This window comes from Meriones unguiculatus, chromosome 10 (assembly GCF_030254825.1).
Source record: "Meriones unguiculatus strain TT.TT164.6M chromosome 10, Bangor_MerUng_6.1, whole genome shotgun sequence".
NCBI lineage: Eukaryota > Metazoa > Chordata > Mammalia > Rodentia > Muridae > Meriones > Meriones unguiculatus.
Window position 1 is genome coordinate 95,627,942 of NC_083358.1, and position 21,681 is coordinate 95,649,622.

The window sequence follows — 21,681 nt, forward strand, 5'->3', positions numbered from 1 at the left end:
TGAAGAACTGATCTGGATCTTCATCTTTATTTTGCATCGTCAAAGAAAACTATAGCTGCCATTACATGTACTTCTAAAGCAAGTCTGTAGGAATCATTTGGTTAAAATTATTCTCTAAAGAACAGAGCTCAGAAGAAGAGAGTCACCATTAGCCAGGGACCTTGTTAGTACTCACAACCCCTGTGGCAGAAGAACCTTTTAGAACAAGATAGAAAATCACCCTTGTGACTTGCAGAGGCAATTCCTTCTCTCCTGTTGTCTTCTACTGTGCAGATATCCAAACACAAACCCATTGTTCCAGTGTCTTTTGCTGTTCCACTCATTGTGCAACTGATTTAAAAAAGTTTATTATTAGCAACTTTCTACTTGCACTTTAGATATTGTATAATTTGGGAAAAGTACATTCAGTGATAGGCCACCCTTAGGCCTGTTATTAAATGAAGAAATGGGTAGGAAGATCCCAGAACGATTGGGGTTTCTAGGGATCATGATCTATCCAGACAAGTGATCTGATTCTCATGATGGTGATGGTGATGATGATGATGATGATGGTAGTAGTTACAATATTGTATGTTTATTAAATACCACTTACACATGCAGAGATAGGTTGACATGGGTTTATGACAAACATTCACACAACAAAGCAGATGTTTCGTTCTTGCTCCCTTCAGTTGACAGGCCAGTGCTCCAGGCTTGACCTATTTTTCCATAACTGTGGTTGAGCCTATCTGAAAGAAAGAGTTCCTCATTGTACCCTGCCCACATCCCCTGATCCTTCTACTTTCCAGTAGCACAAGTATGAGGAGCCTTTAGCACAAGGACCTGTGGAAGATACCACAGCAGCTTTTATTCTTTCACATTCCTGGAACAGTAGAGGTTGTTTCTCTGGTGGCTAAAAGTGAATTCATCATCTGTAACATAGACACGATATGGGACCATGAGCCTAAGCCACAATTCCATCATGGTTAAATAGATGAATACCATTTCATGGTCTGTGTTCTATGTATGTATACTCTTCCCTACTCAATATATTATATGCTCTTCTTTTTGAATACCTGAAGGGTTTTCCAGGTTGCTTCCTACATGGTGTCATAATACCTGCAGACTGAATTGATAGCCTAATTTGTAGTGGATGCAATAATTATAGAAATCTTAATATTTAAAAGATACTTATCAGGGCTTTTGTGCTAGATAGGAACAGCTGGCATGCATTGTTTTTGTTTAGTCTCTACAAGAGTGCTTCGAAACACATCCACTTGCTGTCTGTAATTTACTGGTGAAATAACTGGAGCTGGTGCGTGCTCTGAAGAGGGAAGCCCTCTCAGAATTAAGAGCAAGGCTCTGGAGGCAGGCTGTCCAAGCTCAGAATTACTGTTCCATCTTGGTCTGAGGCTTTTATAACCCCGTACTATTCAATTGCATCAATTGCATCAATACCAAACTCGTGGGATTATAAGGGTTGTAGAAAACTGTTGCGACATCCACAAAAAAAAAACTTTCGTGCAGAGTCACGTGCTTGGGAATACTCAAGTCACGCTAACACCATATCATTGTTTATTTTCCAAGTCAGTCATCTGTATTAGTTATTTTTCTGTTTTCTGTGACAAAAGTACCAAATGAAAGCAACTTGGAAAGAAGGCTTATTTGGGGTCACAATTAGAAAGTACATTCCATCACAGTGGGAAAGGCATGGTGACTGGAGGGGGGGGCAGCTAGTCACATCCCAGCCACAGTCAGAAAGCAGAAAGCAGGGAACGCGGGCACTCAGCTATTTTCTTCCTTTGCAGTCAGACAAGAACCTCAGCCCATGGAACACTGCCACCCACATTTAGGGTGGATCTGCTGGTCTAGAAACCCCCTCGCCAAACATGCTCGTAAACGTAGCAATCCCATAAAGGTAGCAATCAAGATTTACCAACAATTCACCTATGGCTTCATGGCAAGTAGGTGCCAAAGTCAGCGTTTGGATTTACATTTTCAAATACTAACACCAGAACATGGAATCTGAAGTTCCTTTGTTACAAATCCCATTTGAAACAGCCTATTGAGGTGAGAGCCAGGAATTCAATGGGGAAAAGAGATATGGTACTGCAGGGGCAGAAGGCATGATAGAGTCATTGTATATAATTGTGCATCTGTTTTAAAAGATATTTACAACGATCCATTATCAATGCTGACACATTTTCTAAAACCACTTCTATAATAAAGGGTAATCCAAAGTAGGAATTATAATGCAGGGCAGATACAGGTCAAGTCTGGTAATGGCTGAAACATATCTTTGTATAGCTCTTGGAGAGGGGAGACTGAGTTCACAAAACGAAAGCTCAGTTACATATAAATCAAGTCTTACATGTGGAAATTATACAAAAGTGTATGACAATGTGAAGAACCCCACATTGCTAGGGTCTTACCATGTCGGAAATATCTGTGAAGCGTAAACTTAATTTGCTTCATAATAAATCCTTCCAGGAGAAAATGGAGATCAACCCAGAATCTGCAAGACAGGACCTGGCCCTTCTCTCTGTTTTAATTTTTAGATAGAAAGTTTCCCCTTGTCACAGTGTTCATATTGGAAACATTTCTAATAGACTATAGGGACCTCTGGCTGGCAGGAAATTCTGGGCCAGAATAGATGTATTAAGTTATAAAGAAAAAACGGGCAGACTGCATGGGTTTTTCATACCTACTGGCAGGTGGCACAGAACTAAACGTTGGAGCGATTTTATAAGCAAGATTAAATTGACTCATGACAGCTGGTCACTAAAATACAGGAAGTACAGACCTGGTTGAAAGCAAGAACACGCTGGTGTTCATTAAGTTTGGAGCACAGAATAGAGCTTATTTTTGTCTAAAAGTCTGAAAGAGCAGCTCTTATTTGACAGTGTCTGGTATTTGTCACTTGCACACAAATAGATCTTCAAGGTAGATGCAAGTCAATTAGTTCTATCTGCAGCACCATTATGTGAGTTCTCTGTATGTAAACAGCATCAGGGAATAGGCTCAGCTCTTCAGAGCACAGGTTATTTGACTCTTAGCAAAGACTTAGATTTCTGCCTGCACAGTTCCTCTCCTGCCTGTGACAGTAGACGTGGGAGCTGGATGACCATGGAAATGAATAATGAATCTGTCAGAGACAAGTGGAATGGATCAGAAATCTGTCCTCCACCCATCACAAGGCCAGAGGTCATGACATCAAGAATTGAGAGCAATCTCCCAACACTAAAATCTATTTTTATTTTTTATTTTACCTTCAGAGAAAAAGTCACTCTGGTTGGCAAGGGCTCTAAATAAAGGAGTTTAGCTTCTGATTGGAATGGGAGTGATGAGAATAAAGTGAGCTGTGGAAAGGGAAAGTGAGCTGCTTCCAAATAAAGGCTAGAGCCTTGGTGTCACTGCATGCACTGTCAACACTCAGCTCTAGCACTTCACTGTCACAAGGACTACTAAAAGGGACAGCTGGAAATCTATCCGGGGTCATCAGATTTATTCAGCGCCAAAACAAGACTTGACCAAGCTCTAGCTAAACCAGGGTTGCCTTCCCAGCATGAAGACTTAAAGATAAAAGGCACAGGATCCACAATGATTACTTTATACCATACTGTTTTTCCTCTCCCTTGAACTGTTTCCTCTTCCTAGATCTTTCAAGATCATTATAAAATAGCTCTCAGGTTCAATTTTAGTCATCTGACAAATCCTCAAGAATTTAAAGTAAAATTAAATTGGATCTTAAGATCTTACCAATTTGATAGAATTCTCTTTGCCAAATAAGAAATGAGGTTTTTGAAAAGTAATAACAAGGCATGTGGAAGTTTTTAGCATACATCATAGAGTGTTTGATTCAGTGCCTACTAACTCTGCTAATGAACCATTGCTATGCTAAATACTGTATGACATGCACATGAGGTTTCTACCTTCGTGGATTTTCCTCATTTTCTAGTCATTTGTTTAATCATCTAATGCCATTTGATGTCCTATAATGTGTCAAACAACTTGCTGTATATGCTGAGTTGTTTTTTGTTTTTTGTTTTAAATAAATAGGTTGACGCAACTGCTGCCTCTCGGTGAGGGAAACAGCAGAAAAGCAACCAAAATGCAACCTGTATTTATTGCAGAGACATCATGGGCTTGATGTAGATGCACAGAAGATCAGCATTCTTCAGGGTGGGAAAGGCATTTAGCTAGTTGATTGGTACATAGTATTTTTTTTTTTTAATATTAACTAGAAACAAGACTCTAAGCTTTCAAAGTTCACATATAAAGGGAAGAATTATCCAGATGAAAGAGATATGGGATGAACCAAGGATAGAGTTAGGAGATTTAGCGATGAAACTGGGAAAGAAAAAAGAGATAAATTGCAGCAGGATTTGAAGACATACCACAGAGCTTATCCCCTATTCTGGTAATAACACAAAATCTTGCAATAGTTCTAAGCCGGGAATGAGCCAAAGATATTTGAGGAAGAGATTGATTGAAACTTGGTATTTGGGGTTGGGCAAAGAGAAGTATAACTGCAGCATTCACTTCTATTTAGAAGGTGTTGTAAAGGACACATACAGCAACAACCACTACCAAGGGCATAACCTTCTGCTGAGACTATGAATGAAGAGATTCTAAAGGAGCAGACAGCTGAGGACTTGATGGGATATGGAGTGGTGAGCAGTTAGGTGGAACGTGAAAGTCATAGGGAAGAACCATTCTTGATAAACTGAGATGTCACATGTCCAGTTGACCAAGATAATACTTCTTGAGACAGAAAACTCAAAAAGGAGTGTATGTAGGGAAGGAAAGCCAGGAAATTTGGTTTGGGACCTTTCAAACTTATATGCAAAAGGCATTTTGGTAAATAAACCAGAAGCCAGAAAGAGAGACCTGTGATGAGGATACAAATGCAGAGCTCAAAATATTCATCACTTATTCTTAACTGCTGACAATAGGAGAAGAGGCTTCCATTGGACCCCTATTAGACAAAGACAGTCTGAGTCCCCTAAAGTTTTTTTTTATTTATATTTTCAAGATATTTTTTCATTGGATGGTTAATGAGAAAGATAAAAGTCTATACATCAAGAAAATTTGGGACCGTGGAAGAAATGAAGGAAATAGCTGAGCAAGGGTATCCAAAGCTGCTGCTCTTAAGCTGGAACCCTGGACAGCTGTATAGAGGGTAGACAGTGAACAGGGTTCTGAAATTGAGTTTAGGCATACAGTAGGGATAGCTGGCTAGTGAAACGACTGTGCCACAGTCACCATATCTGACAGAGTCAAGGCAAGCAAGACTATCCATTGGATTTTCATTAAATAAGACAAGGATGGTTCTAATAAGAGAAGCTTGCTCCTTGGGAGGAGTGAGCAAGAGGTGAGTTAATGAAGATACAGGTATATGAACATTAAGAAGAAGAGGGAAGGAGTGTCCTGCTTAAGTTTTTTGTTTTGGTTTGGTTTTGTGAACTTGACATAGCTAGTGTTGTCTGGAAAGATGGAATCCCAGTTGAGAAAATGCCCCCATAAAATTGGCTTGTAGGCAAATGTGTGAAGTGTTTTCTTGAGTAACAATTGATGTGGGAGGGCCTAGCTCATGGTAGGTGGTGCCAATCCTGAGCAGGTGGTTTGAAAACATATAAAAGAGCAAACTGAAGAAGCTGAGTGAACAAAACTAGTAAGTAGTGATCTGCCGTGGCTTCTGCTTCAGTTCTTGCCTGCAGGGTTTTTCCCTGCATAACTTTCTGCTTTAAGTTCCCTGGATGAGGTACTATAAGCTGTAAGATGAAATAAACCCTTTCCTCCGATGTTGTTTTTGGCCATGTTGTTTTTATCGCACAACAAAATCCCTTAACAAGACAAGGAAGTAGCTGGAGGCCAGGCACAAGGCAGACACGACTCTTTCCTTATAATATAAGGGATCATATATTGAGCTAATTTTTTAATTAATTTATTTTTTTATAAATTATAGTTTATTCACTTTGTATCCCAGCTGTAGCCGCCTCCCTTTTCCCCTCCTAATCCTGCCCTCCCTCATCTACTCTCATGCCCCTCCCCAAGTTCACTGATGCAAAAATACTCAATAAAATCCTTGCAAACAGAATTCAAGAACACATCAAAGATATCATCCACCATGACCAAGTAGGCTTCATCCCAGGCATGCAAGGGTAGTTCAACATAAGGAAATCCATCAATATAATCCACCACATAAACAAACTGAAGGAGAAAAACCACATGATCATCTCCTTAGATGCTGAAAAAGCATTTGACAAAGTCCAACACCCATTCATGTTTAAAGTCTTGGAGAGATCAGGGATACAAGACACTGGCCTAAACATAGTAAAGACAGTGTACAGCAAGCCTATAGCCAACATCAAACTCAATGGAGAGGAACTTAAATCAATTCAACTGAAATCAGGGACTAGACAAGGCTGCCTACTCTCTCCATATCTCTTCAACATAGTACTTGAAGTTCTAGCCAAAGCAACAAGAAAACTAAAGGAGATCAAGGGGATACAAATTGAAAAGGAAGAGGTCAAAGTGTCACTATTTGCAGATGATATGATAGTATACATGAGCAACCCCAAAAACTCTACCAGGGAACTCCTCCAGCTGATAAATACCTTCAGCAAAGTGGCTGGATACAAAATCAACTAAAAAAAAAAAATCAGAAACCCTTCTGTATATCAAAGACAAAAGAGTTGAGAAAGAAATCAGGAAAACAACACCCTTCACAATAGCCACTAATAACATAAAATACCTTGGGGTGACTAACCAAGCAAGTGAAAGACCTGTTTTTCACTTGCTTGAAAGGTCCCATTTTTTAATTGGATTACTTGATTTATTGCTATTTAACTTCTTGAGTTCTTTATATCTTCTGGATATTAATCCTTTGTCAGATAATATAGGGTTGGTAAAGATCTTTTCCCAATCTGTAGGCTGTCGTTTTGTTCTGATGACAGTCCTTTGCTTTACAGAAACTTTTCAGTTTCATGAAGACCCATTTATTGATTGTTGCTCTTAGAGCCCGTGCTGTTGGTGTTCTGTTCAGGAAGTCATCTCCTGTGTCATTGAGTTCAAGGCTCTTTGAAGATATCAGAAAATGGAAAGATCCCCCATGCTCATGGGTCAGTAGGATTAACATAATGAAAATGACCATCCTGCCAAAAGCAATCTACAGATTCAATGCAATTCCCATCATAATATCAACACAATTCTTACAGATATTGAAAGAATAAGTCTCACTTTCATATGGAAAATTAAAAACAAAAACAAAAACCCCAGAATTAAGATCTTCTGGAAGTATCCCCATTCCTGACTTCAAGCTGTACTACAGAGCAATAGTAATAAAAACTGCATGGTACTGGCATAGAAACTGAATGGTGGATCAATGGACTCGAATAGAAGACCCAGAAATAACCCTCAACCTGCGAATATTTGATTTTTGACAAAGAAGCCAAAACCATACAATGGACAAAAGATAGCATTTTCAACAAATGGTGCTGGTCTAACTGGATGTCTACATGCAGAAAAATGCAAATAGACCCATAATTATCACCCTACCCAAAACTAAAGTCCAAGTGGATCAAAGACCTCAACATAAAACCAGACACACTAAACCTGTTAGAAAAGTTAATAATTTTTAAAAATACAAAGAACTTTAAGTAACAATAAAACAAGTCAACACGTGGAAGTAATATAGTTAATCAGAAAAGTAATGCTGTAGATGTACATAAGTTTTAGATTAGGCTTATGTGCCAGCTGAATCTTCAATAAAAGCTTTTACACAAGTACGAATGAATCTTTTGCTGCCAGAAATCTGAGAAAAAATAGTAGCAACAATTCATCTATTCTCCTTTTGCCTCCTTTTGTTATTCAAATACTATCTTTCTCAGCTAATATAATGTCTTTACAATGGAAATTGCCCAGACCTCAAAGAACAGCTATGAGAATGCACATATTAAAAATTGCGAGATATATAATCCAGTTCACACTGACTGTTTGCATTCTCAGTCTTCAAACAGGAAACAAGCATATTCTTTGGGGTCACATTGTTCATTTCCTCATTTGAAATTTTTAACACCAGTAGGATGTTAAATCAGAACGAGCTGGTGCTCCTCTCACTTGGGCTTCAAACATCCTCCATATGTATAAACACATCCATAAATAAAGGTGCTGATGTCAGGAAAGAAGCAGCTCTTTTAATAAAATACACTAGCACACGTAACTTCCTGAACATCAGACATTGTGCTCCGGCCTGGTTCACAACTGAACGTTGTCTGGTTAAATGAGTTACTTTTCTCCTTCCGTGCAGGCAGATGATGAAAACGTCAATCTCCAAATTGCTATTTATATATTTAAGTTTGATTTCTGTTATGTTAATGTGACCATTCAATCTTATCATAAATAATAAGTACACAGGGGAGGAAGAATAGCTGAAAATATTACTCATGATGAGAGAACCATTAAGAAACCGGGGCCTGGTCTTCCCAGAGGGATTTGACTGAATGGTCATTGCTATACCTTCTTAGAAGAGAGCCAAGGACCTCTAGGTCACAGTCATAGTCATTCTTTTACATCCCTGTCATGAATATGAGCCCATTTGCATCAAAAGAAAATAGCCAGTTCCAGGCAGGTATTGTATAAATTGCACCAGTTGTTAAGCAATTCTGTTTCCCACCTAGGAAAAAATATTCTGTTATTTTTTTCTGGTTTATGACGTCTTCCTCAAAAAAAAGAATACACAAAACACCTCGGTATTTGTCTTTATGAAACTTAGGGTCTGGGTATTCTTACCTAGTTCACAGAAGATTTTCACTTTAACACACCTACACGCAGGTGACATTTCAGTTTCAGAGTCTGACGTATGTTGGTATTTTATCCCCGGCTCTGTCTGTGTGGGCACATATCTTTATTCATGGTCATTCTGCTCTGTGTGGGCATAGGATATGGCCTGAAAAGGATGTGAGACAGTTTATTACCTGCTGCCTTGACAAATAGCAAGTTAGCCTTCACAGTTTCAGTCAAAAACTTTGAACCCAGGAATGGGTAAGGGAAACCGTGCATTCTGTTGTTGCTTCTAATATATCATAGCTCTAGTACGTCAGTTAGTGGCCACAAATCACTGGTTTGTTTTGTGTTTTTTAGGATTCAAAGCACCTCTTACGAGAGTCAGTTGGCCTGTTTCTTAGGGACCTTGTGATTGGCCATTTATGTTGTCAATGGGAAGTGTGGAGATTTTTGTCTTACCTCCCCTAGAGTTATGGGGGAGGACTTGAGGAAAAAGTTCCTGTGATTTTTTTTTTTTTTTTTTTAGTCCCAGAATGAGAAAACCTGATTATAAACTGTGGGGTCCTTAGAAAAATACTGGGTGGCAAGGTGTTTTAATGATTGTCATGTTTTTTCAACAAATGAAAATTGCCTTAGTGATATGAAAAAGAGAGCATCTTTGCTTAAAGCCAAAGAAACTCGTGAAGTTGTCAGGCTTTCGATATCACAGTTAATTCATCTGCCAGAGACAATATTTTGTATGGCTTTGGAGGAAAGTCTTTAGGAGCACAGCTGTCCAAGGAGAGCTTCAGGCCCATATAGAATGGACTAGTATTGTGCTTCCTCAGAATGTGCAGTGAAGATGGCTACATCTCAACAGCCCCTTCTCCAAAAGGCTTTTGTTGAAGAGATCCTTATGGCTAAGCCTGCAGGACTCCATTTTTCTTTTCAGCACTTGTTTTTGCATAGCACAAAAGTGCTGCATGGTTTTGAGGGCTACACATGATGATCCCCATCTGACCCCTACCATAGACTGCTAAGACCAACTTGACTGACAGAGAACCCTTTGTCTCTCCTCCACCTAGGTGCAAGTGCAACCTGCATGCCACTGTGTGTGTGTATGACAACAGCAAACTGACATGTGAATGTGAGCACAACACTACAGGTCCAGACTGTGGGAAGTGCAAGAAGAATTATCAGGGCCGGCCTTGGAGTCCGGGCTCATACCTCCCCATCCCCAAAGGCACTGCAAACACCTGTGAGTAACTTCGCTTCATTGCAACACGTTCTGTGCATGCTGCGTTGATTCTTCCTTGGTTCTACTTGCAATTGTGAATTTGCCTCTTTCTTTTTCAAAATGCAGCATAAGATTTATTCCTGATTTTACCGCTTGGAAGCGTGTGTTAGCACTGTAATCACCTGTTAGATTCAGGCCTCTAACCTTCTCATTATATGTGTTGCAAAATAATTCTTAAAAAATCACAGAAGCAGTTTGATTATAAGTAGGTGAATTGAGGTGAATTTTTCCCTCTTCCAAATTAATGTGCTATTAAAATAGCACAGGCTATGAAAACCTTTTGGTATTGACACTTCCATTTCTCTCAGTGAGTAAGCCAAAACAAAAAACAAAAGAAAAAAATGCATTGTCCAGAATAGGTTAGCCCCTCCATTTCTAGGTCAGCTGTAATGTTGCCTAGAGAGACAACTGGATTTTCCAAGTGCCAGCCATTGACCATGCCTGCTCAGGACTCTCTGAGCAAGGGATGCCTTTGAGTAAAAGGCATGACTGGAAGCCTCATGGTGCAACATGAAGAAAAGAGGCTTTTGTCTGAAAGAGCATAGACAGTACCTGTGTTCAGAGGGGCCATGTGAGAGGTCCGGTTAAGACTTATGTGAACAGCCCAGTGACATCCCTGCATATGTAAAGTCCAAATTTTACCTGTTTAAGGAGTAAAAGAACTGTTTCCTGGGTAATCTGCAGAATTCTGCAGATGGAAAGATTAGCCACCTGGAAACGCCTAAGGTATTCCCTCTTTAAAAAGCCGAGAAAGGGCAAGATTACCATAAAACCATGCAGCAAGAAGTCAGAAGAGCCACAGGACAATGAGAAGTTGAACAGCAAGCCATGGGATCCATGCAAAGCTAAAAAATGTTATCTGGTTCTTCAAAGCAGCAACTGGGAGAAGCCAGAGCTGAGAACCAATATCACAAGACCCTGAGCTTTATTGAGTTACATGTTGGAGTAATGGACCAGGTAACAAGCTATGAAGTGTGGGGGCATGAAATTAGGATACATTTCTATGAAGCAGAAAAGAGTCCTCCCAGAGGTTAAGAAAAGAAATCCCTTTGCAAGAATATTCAGTTTCTCTCTGCGTTGAAGGAGAAACTGACATCTTGCTACTAAAATTAGTATATTAAAGCTCTGTTAAGCAAAAAACATTGATTTTTTTTCAGGTGATTTTATTAATGGGGACTATGAGCCTTCTGTGGTTATTGAAAGCCGTGGACTTGTGACTTTGGAAGGGATCTCTTGAGGTTATCTGTTGCAGTCTCGTATGTCTGGCTACCTGAGAACTCCCATCATCACAGTTGTCAAACTTAGTTCAAAGCTTTCCCTAAGTGAAAATGGCTCAGATTTCACCCTAGGTTTCAATGATCCTTTAATGGGAGAATATGAAAGAGGGCTAAATACATACTTGGTAGCATGCTGGTTCATGTTTAGGGCCAAGCCTTGCCAAGGTCACTAGAAGGGCAACGGATAGGCTACTATTAAAAACATTGGCTTCACCCTAACACTGCCCTGTTCTACTCACTGTGCCTCAAACAATTGGTTTTTTAAGAAGTTCCCTCCATGAAATGAGTATCTTGTTAAAGTCTACATAGTATGGGTTTTTTGTTTTGTTTTGTTTTTATTCCATAACCCTTTGCATATTAACTACCACCAAGTTAGCCCTGGCCAAGTGACCATAACCTCCTTTCATTTTCTCTATAACCCTGGTTGTTTACCTGTCCCCGCTCCTGATTTTACTGGCCTTTTCTACAGACTACTGTAATTCTTTCACAACTGTGTTCAAGCTGGAAAATGACATATAGACCCAATGGCTAACAATTGGCTAAGGAGACAAGTCAATATTCCAGTCATCAGTGTAGCAAAAACTTGGTGAAAGACTTTAGAAATTATATAAAAAGTCTTGAAATCAACACATTTTCTAACAGTTCGTATTGTGATTAAAACACCCCAAAATGGCAATAAACACTTTCACAATTTGTCAGTGTGTTACAAGATCAAATCTGAATTCCTCTATTTGCTAATAATCTATCCTTGCTGACATCCTGCTTCCCATGCTAAGTGCAAACACCCTCACAGGGATGGTGAGAAGATTAAGAAGCTAATTCATACAGTAGGCTTTGCAAAACACCTGTCATGAAGTATACAAAAAATTATTTTTAAGTTTCTTTTATATAAGACAGCTTCGCCCTTCGTTGAACATTTGTTATAGTATTTTTTTTTTCATAAATACAATGTTGACTGTCTCCTAATCTAGACCCTTTATCTCTAGGTAGTATAAGAACTCTATTTATCCTGGTTTTATTTATTCCAGGTTAATAATTTCCCAACAAATAGCTCATCTTCATGTGAAAATGTTTCCATGTCTCATACTTGGTTGCGTGTCTTAGAAGTCCTCTTGTTCATTACTATCATTCTTCAACCCAAGTATCAAGTTCTTCTCTTCTACAATGCTTATACAAAAGGCATCTTTCTTCTTAAGGATCTCTAGTTTATTTTTTATAACATATTATTCTAGAAAGGTCCATGGGATTTCATTTTGTTTTCCAGAATCTCCTGCACTTTCATGGTTCACCTTCCATATTGCTTGTTCTCAAGTGTGTGCATATGTTAGCAAATGTTCCTACACGTACACACACATCCTCACAAGACTTTAGGCATTGCATTGCCAGTTACCTGTCTAAAAGACACTCTTAGGATGTCATATCTCCACTAAAACCAAAACCAGACAATTCATCGGGATAAAAAGGAAGGGACTGCAACCTTCAATATGTATCTTGACAGCCTAGAAATGCCACTAGTCAGAAATGATCTCTACTCTACACAGGTAGGCAGGATAGCATCAGATTCTTTATACATTCACAGGTTTGAGCTACAAAGGCAACACATCTTCGCCATAAGATCCACTTCAAGGACACTCACACTACCATTTAGGAACAACTCAAACTGGGACCTTGCTAAGCATCCTTGAGCTTTGAAGTTATTGCGCTTTAGAGCAACCAAAAGCCCTTTCTCATGACATATATAGCACAAAGAAAGAAGTATATAGAGTACCAATACTCACAAATAAAATCATTCAGTCTGCTGGCTATATCACTCTACTCTGTGCTTTTTACTATGATAAACTTGGCCAGTGCCAAGTAAAAATTACTTTGATAATGTTTTTTTATTGTGTCTATATTTAAGACTCAGTGCCTTTAAACACATGTGCATGTTCATCAAGATCTTTCTCCTAAAAGATTATGTATTGTAGAAATGTCTCCCTAATGATTTTTATTTCTTTTAAAATGAAATGCATTCTCAAATGTCCTTTAAATTTTATTTTTATTTTCTAAGTAGAAACAAGCTCTTTCTAAGTAGAAACAAGATAATGCCTAATCATGATTCTCTTAATTCCTATTGTCTAGATCATAAATAAAGGTATCAAGTGGCAATCCTCAAACTCTTACCCTTGTGGAAAAGCATGATGTTTTCCCACATGCAATTTAATAATCTCCCCATAAAAGCCATATCTCCAAAAAACTGTCTCTCAAATGGTATTCTTCTACCCTTAGTAAAATTTTATGACAGGCTTGGGAGACGACTCAGTGGGTAAAGCAATTTATATACAGGTGTATAGACCTGAATTTAGATACACAGAAGTCACTTAAAGCCAGATAGGGCAGTTAACATCTGAAGTCCCAGCACCCCACCTTGAGATGAGCAGTGGAGATAGGAAAATGTAGAACAGTGCTTCTGGGCCCTAACAACCCTTTCATAGGGGTGTCCTAAGACCATCAGAAAACACAGATATTTGAATTATGATTTATAACGGTAGCAAAATTGCAGTTATGAAGTAGCAATCAAGATAATTTGATGATTGGGCCTCACACAATGAGGAACTATACTAAAGGGTCACAGCATCCGGGAGGTTGGGAACTACAGCTGCAGAAGCTCATGAGCCAGCTAGACAAGGGTATGCAGCGAGAAACAACAAGAAGTCCTCCCTCAAACAAGTGAAAGGCTACTTCTGACTCCCAAGGCTGTTTTATGACCTTCATACATGCGACATGGCAGGCATATGACAGATTTTAGCATGTAAACACCTAACTACTTGCATACACAATAAAACACACCCCCTTTTTAATTCTATGGCAAAATAAGATTTAGAAAATTCTATACTAATTTTTATATATTTGCATCACATTATTAGAAATATCTACAAAGTTCTGCCATAAATTAACTATTTCCCAAACTTATGTATTTCATTGAACACTTAATAGTTTTCTACAAAACATTCTTGTGGGTCATGGTGTGCTAAACAGTTTCTTGCATCTTGGCCTCAAAAACGCCAGGGAAACAGACAAAAACATAGTCAGGGAAGATGTATTTTATATTTTTTTTCTTTTCTGTAAAAGATCTAATGTTCTTCAAATAAGGAAAATTAAGTTGCTCTGACATTGACATTATTTGTCTCTTCAGATATCCAACTTGAATTGTTGTACAATATCTCCTACTCCTCTGAGCAATGGGAAATAATTTGATGACTATTCTGTTCTTTTCCCTGATATTAAATTTGCATTGACCAGTTTCTATAGTCCCAGATGTACACACTGGTGCATCATTATCCAGTCAGTTTCCTAAATGCATTAGTCTCTTCTAGACTCACACAGATGCTATAAGATCAATGCTATAGTTTCTAATTTTCAAGCATGGAAACTTTTTTCCCCCTCATTTCTTTTTTTATTTTAGTCACTTAACATCCTTGCAGGCCCTTTTCTCCTCCCCTACCAACCCATGTTCCCTCCTTTTCCCTTCCCCTCCCCTTTTCCTCAGAAAAGATGACCTCCCTTCCCCATCCACCCCAGCTCATCAAGTTGCATCAAGACTGAAACTGTCCTCTTCTCCTGTGGCCTGGCAAGGCAGTCCTGCAAGGGGAAAGTGATTTAAAAGCTAGCAAGTGAGGGGGACTCCTGCACTGACAAGGGTCCAGTGCAGTCCCTATTTCTCTTACCAGAGTACCCACTTGAAGCCTAAGCTACCCATCTACTACATATTTATAGGGGGTCTAGGCCTAGTTCATGGCCCTTGTTTGATGCTTCAGTCTCAGCAGACTCCTCTGGGCCCTGGTTAGTTGCCTCTGTTGCTTTTCTTGTGGAGCTCCACTCACTTCCAGGTCCTTGTCTCTTTCTTCCCACTATTCCACAAGACTCCCTACTCTCATCGACCAATGTAAGGCTGTGAGTCTCAGCATCTGTTTTGAGCAGCTGCTGTAGTACCTCTCAGAAGGCAACTCTCACAGGCTACTCTCTTCAATTTTAGCAGAGTGTCATTCATAGTGTCAGGGGTTGGCACTCTCTGATAAGGTGGGTCTTCGGTTGGGCCAGGCATTGCTTGGGCATTCCATTAATCTCTGTTCTATCTGCTCTATTTTTATCCCTGCACATCTTGTGGGCAGGGTAAATTTTGGGTAGAAGTTTTGTGGGTGGGTAGGTGGTGTTTGTTCCCCTCCCTCTGATAGGAGACTAGTCTAGTTAGTGGGTATCCTCTTCAGTTTCTATGGTGTCTGCTACTAGATTCTCTGCTTGAGTACCCCTCATGTTCTGCCAGGAGCCTCCCTTGACTTAGGTCTCCAACTTGTCACAGAGATACCGACACCCTCAGTTTCTCTTTTCTCTATAGGACTTCTGTCCTCTCACCCTCACTCTCCCCAGGTCTGATCTCTACCCTCTTAACTCTCTGTACCCCGTCTCCTACTTGATGCCCTCTCTTTGAGCATTACTTCTGTCTATTCTATCACCACTTCTGAGAGAGATTTATTCATCTTCCCTTGGGTCCTCCTTGTCACTTATCTTCTTTGGGTCTGTGACTCGTAGTCTGCGTTTCCTGTACCATATGGCTAAATCACTTATAAGTGAGTACATACCATGTGTGTCTTTCTGGGTCTAGATTACCTCACACAGGATGATCTTTTCTAGTTCCATCCATTTGCCTGAAAGTTTCATGATTTCCTAGTTTTCAATCGCTGAGTAGTATTCCATTGTGTAAATGTGCCACAGTTTGTTGTTGTTTTTAACCTGTTCTTCAGTTGAGGGACATTTGGGTTGTTTCAAGATTCTGACTATTATGAACATAGCTGTGATGAACATAATTGAGCAAATGTCCTTGTTGTATGGCAGAGCATCTTTTGGGTATGTACCCAGGAGACGTATAGCTGGGTCTTGAGGTAAAATTATTCCCAGTTTTCTAAGAAAGGGCCAGATTGATTTCCAAAGTGGTTGAATAAGTTTACATTCCCACCAGCAATGGAGGAGTGTTCACCTTTCTCCACACCCTTGCCAGCATGTGCTGTCTCAGCCATTCGGACTGGTATGAGATGGAATCTCAGAGTCCTTTTGATTTGTATTTCCCTGATGACTAAAGAAGCTGAGCATTTTTTTAATACTTTTTATTTTAATTTTTATTAATTACACTTTATTCACTTTGTACCCCCCTTGTAACATCCCCCCATCACATCCTTCTTCCCCCTTCTCCACGCGTGCCCTTCCCAAGTCCACTGATGGGGGAGGTCCTCCTCTCCTTCCTTCTGATCCTAGTCTATCAGGTCTCATCAGGACTGGCTGCATTGTCTTCCTCCATGGCCTGGTAAGGCTGCTCCCCTCTCAGGGGGTGAGCGTTTTTTTAAGTGCTTCTTGGTTATTCAAGATTCCTCTTTTTAGTTCTGTTCCCTATTTTTTAATTGATTTATTTTGTTTATTGGTGTTTGATTTCTTGAGTTCAATATTTATTTTGGATATTAGCCCTCTGTTGAATGTAGGATTGGTGAAGATCTTTTCCCAATCTCTAGATTCTTTTTGTTCTATTAACAGTGTCCTTTGTTTCACAGAAGCTTTTCAGTTTCAAGAGGTTCCATTTATTAATTGCTGATCTTAGAGCCTGAGCTGTTGGTGTTCTGGTGAAGAACTTGTCTCCTATGCAAATGAGTTTGAGGCTCTTCCCCACTTTTTCTTCTAATAGATTTAGTGTATCTGGTATTTTATTGAGGTCTTTGATCCACTTGTATTTGAGTTTTGTGCAAGGAGATAAATATGGATCTATTTGCATTTTTCTACATGTAGACATCCAGTTAGACTATTTGTTGAAGCTGCTGTCTTTTTTTTTTTTTTTCCATTGTATGGTCTTGGCTCTTTTGTCAAAAAATCAGGTGTGTTCATAGGTATGGGATTTATTTCTGGGTCTTCAATTCAATTCCTTTGATCAACCAGTCTATTTCTATGCCAGTACCATGTAGTCTTTATTACTATTGCTCTGTAGTACAGCTTGAGATCAGGGATGGAGATACTTCCAGAAGTTCTTTTATTATACAGGATTGTTTTAGCTATTCTGTTGTTTTTGTTTGTTTATTTTGTTATTTTTGTTGTTGTTGTTGTTCTTTCCAGGTCTGTAAAGAATTGTGTTGTTATTTTGATGGGGATTATATTGACTCTGTAGATTGCCTTTGGTAAGATGGCCATTTTTATTATGTTAATCCTACTGTCCATGAGCATGGGAGATCTTTCCATCTTCTGATATCTTCTTCAGTTTCTCTCTTCAGAGACTTGAAGTTCTTGTCATACAGGTCTTTCACTTGCTTAGTTAACTTTACAGCAAGATACTTTATACTTTTTGTGGCTATTGTAAAGGGTGTAGTTTCTCTAATATCTTTCTCAGTCTGTTTGTCGCTTGTGTATAGGAGGGCTACTGATTTTTTTTTTGAGTTAATTTTCTATCCAGCCACATTGCTGAATCTGTTTATCAGCTGTAGGAGTTCTCTGGTGGAATTTTTAGGGTCACTTATGCACACTGTCATATCTAAAATACTGATAACTTCTTCCCGATTTGTATGCCTCATCCCTGATTTTAGTGAAATTGCTTTGAGTTCTCTCATTTATTTTGATGTTGGCAATTGGCATTCTGTACACAGTCTTTTTTTATGTTTAAATATGGACCTTGTATCCCTGATCTCTCCAAGACTTTCCTCATGAAGGGATATTGAACTTTTTTCAAAGGCTTTTACCGCATCTAATGACATAATCCTGCGAATTTTTTTTCTTGAAATGTGTTTATATGGTGGATTATGTTGATGGATTTTTGTATGTTGAACCATCCTTGCATCCTTGGGATGAAGCCCAAGGATGACTGTTGATGTACTTGATGTATTCTTGGATTCAGTTTGTGAGTATTTTATTGAGTATTTTTGCATCAATGTTTATGAGTAAAATTGGTCTGAAATTCTCTTTATTTGTTAAGTCTTTGAGTGATTTAGATATCAGAGTGACTGTGGCATCATCGAATGAATTTGACAATGTTTCTTCAGTTCCTATTTTGTGGAAAGTTTAAAGAGTATTGATATTAGCTCTTCTTTGAAGATCTGGTAGAATTCTGTGCTAAAACAATCTGTACCTGGGCCTTTTTTTTTTTTTTTTTTAGAATTTGATGGCTGCTTCTATTTCCTTAGGGGGCTATAGGATTGTTTAAACTGTTTGTCTGATCTTAATTTAGCTTTGGTAGATGAAATCTATCCAAACATCATCCATTTCCTTTAGATTTTCCAATTTTATGGAATATAGGCTTTGAAGTAAGTCCTAATGATTTTGGGGATTTTGTCAGTGCCTGTTGTTATGTCCCCCTTTTCATTTCTAATTTTGTTAATTTGTATGCTCTTCCTCTGCCTTTTAGTTTGGCTAAGGGTTTGTCTACCTTGTTGATTTTCTCAAAAAACCAGCTCTTGGTTTCATTGATTCTTTGTATCATTCTCTTTGTTTACTATTTATTGAGTTCTTCCCTGAGTTCGATTTTTTTTTCTGTCATCTACTCTTCTTTAGTGTGTCTGCTATTTTTCTGTTTTAGAGCATTCAGGTGTGCTACTAAGTTACTAGTATGGGATCTCTCCAATTTCTTTAGGAAGGTGCTTAGTGCTATCAACTTTCCTCTTAGCACTGCTTTCATTGTGTACCATAAGTTTAGGTGTGTTGTGACTTCATTTTCATTGAATACTAGAAAGTCTTTAGTGGTCGTTCGGTAGGGACTTTTTCAGTTCCCATGAGTTTGTAAGCTTTCTGTTATTTCTGTTGTTGAGTTCCAGCTTTATTCTGTGGTGGTCTGATAAGGTGCAGGAGGTTATTTCCCTCTTCTTATATCTGTTGAAACTTGTATTGTGACTGAGTATATGGTCAATATTGGAGAAAGTTCCATAAAGTGCTAAGAAGAATGTATATTCTCTTGTTTTGGGGTGGAATGTTCTGTAGAGATCTGTTAGGTTCATTTGATTCATGATGTCTGTTGGTTTCTTTATTTCCCCATTTAGTTTCTGTCTTGATGATTTATCTATTGGAGAGAGTAGGATGTTGAAGGCTACCTTTATTAAAATGTGGGGTTCGATGTGATTTAAGGTTTAGTAATGTTTCTTTGAAGATTGAGGTTGACCTTGCTTTTGGGGCATAGACATTCAGCATTGACATGTTGTCTTGGTGGATTTTCCCTTTCATGAGTATGAAGTGTCCTTCTCAATTTCTTTTGATTAATTTTGGTTGAAAGTCTATTTTATTAGATACTAGAATAGCTACTCGAGCTTGTTTCTTGGGTTTGTTTGCTTGGAAAACCCTTTTTCTATCCCTTTTTTACTCTGCAGTAATATCTATCTTTATTGCTGAGGTGTGTTGCTTGTATGTAGCAGAAAGATGGCTCCATTTTTTTTTTATCCATTCTGTTAACCTGTGTTTTTTTGTTGGGAGTTGATGCCATTGATGTTGAGAGATATTAATAAGCAGTTGTTACTTCCTGCTATTTTGGTGTTGGTGGTAGTAGAGTGTGTGTGATTCTCTTCTTTTGGTTTTGCTGATGTGCGGTTGTTTATTTCCTGTGTTTTTATGGGTGTAGTTGGCCTCCTCGGGTTGGTGTATTTTCTGTCTTGTTGGATTTGTGGATAGATACTCCATAAATTTGTTTTTGTCAGGGAATATCTTGTTTTCTCCCTCTATGGTGATTAAAAGTTTTGCTGAGTATGGTAGTCAGGAATGACATCTGTGGTCTCTTAGTGTCTGTGACATATCTGTCCAGGCCCTTCTGGCTTTCAGAGTTTCTGATGAGAAATCAGATGTAATTCTGATAGGTTTGCCTATATAGCTGACTTGACCTTTTTCCCTTGCAGCATTTAGTATTCTCTCTTTGTTCTGCACACTTAATGTTTTGATTTAATGTTTTCACGTGTAGAAACATATGATTATGATTCTTGTGATTAAGGTTTACACGGGTAGCAGGAGTGAGATGAAGACTTAAACCAAGGTTTGTCTTTCCCCTGATACATATACATTTAGGGTTATTTGAATGGCAGTCTCCATTGGGACTTGAGCTGCACTCTGCATTAAAACACTAGACAGGCTCTTCTGTAAGTGTCGTGGCTTCACAAAACTCTGATTGTTATTCATGCCCCTGAAAACTCCTGCACGTGTTGTGCAGGGTATTTCCCTGTTAGCATTCCAACCTATCCTCTTCTTTTAGTGCTTGGTTTAGCTGTCATCAACCAATTCTATTTCCTGTCTTTTTTAATGAGTACACACCAGCTTTACCAGCATCTGTAAAGATCATAACACCATAGAAAATTCAATGCTAACTCCTCAATGAAGTCTACCTAAACTTTCTTTCTTCCTCAGTCTAATTTATGATAGTGTGTCTGGACTTAATGGAATGGCTTGACCATTTCTTTTTTTAAAAAATGTTAAAATGAGAGCTACTTCTGCTTACTTAGGCTTTGGCACTTCATTGAAAACTTTATGTACATTATATGCTTAAATTTCCCATAATATCTCCATTTAGTGTGAGCTACTATTATCCCATCTGAAATATAGGGGAACACAGACACAGAATGAGCAAGACTTCCTAAGATATCATGGCTGATGCTTGGAAAAGCTAGATTTAAACTCAGCTCTGTCTAGCTACAGGATCTGAAACATTAGCTACATAATGGCATGGCTATGCTTTATTCTTGGTTCTTTTAAGTGTTCCATGAGCAGTTATTTTGGTAAATGGTTGAGTAATCCTAAATAATCCTATAACATATGCATGGCTGGATTGGCTTCACATCCATCTTCTTAGGCATTCTGGAATATGTGGCCTTCACAGTCCATCAGCTCTAATACCAGAGTCTTCAGTCTCCAACAGGGAGAGACCATCTGAGATCTTGGAGGAAATTCAATAATAAAACAGGCTCTTTGGAATTCACTATTCATGCAACCATCTAGAAATGGCATGCTAGCAGGCTAATTTCTACAGACCTCCCTGAGCTTTCCAGGTCTGGGCTACTGGACTACTTCCAATCTCTGACCTCAGCCCTTGGAGCTGAGAACCTCTATTCAGTCACCACGGTACAAAATGTGCAGGACAGACTAGGCATGCAACAAGCTTCTAAACCAAAGTATACAAGCAGAATTCCAAGCTGTTCACACATAAGTCCCAGACTGTATGCCCTTATCTGAAGCTCATGGGGACAGTTATGGTTTTGAATGCAACACTTTCTGGAATTTTGAATGGTAAGACAGTGCACACGTATTATGTTGTTATAGTTCCCAGGATAGAATATCAACAGTCTTACTCAATCAAGCATTTTATATGATTATTCTCACCAAGGGAAT

The 21,681-nt window shown here is 38.8% G+C and overlaps 1 protein-coding gene across 9 annotated transcripts in view; it reads left to right on the forward strand.

Moving 5' to 3' along the window:
• The window catches only part of Ntng1 (netrin G1), a 346,569-nt gene that overhangs the window by 243,776 nt on the left and 81,112 nt on the right, over nt 1-21,681 (forward strand). For all 9 annotated transcript variants that reach the window (XM_060392866.1, XM_060392869.1, XM_060392871.1 and 6 more), the window contains exon 4: nt 9,831-10,003. In XM_060392866.1, the coding sequence (XP_060248849.1) occupies nt 9,831-10,003 (173 nt within the window). The remainder of the gene's footprint in view (nt 1-9,830; nt 10,004-21,681) is intronic.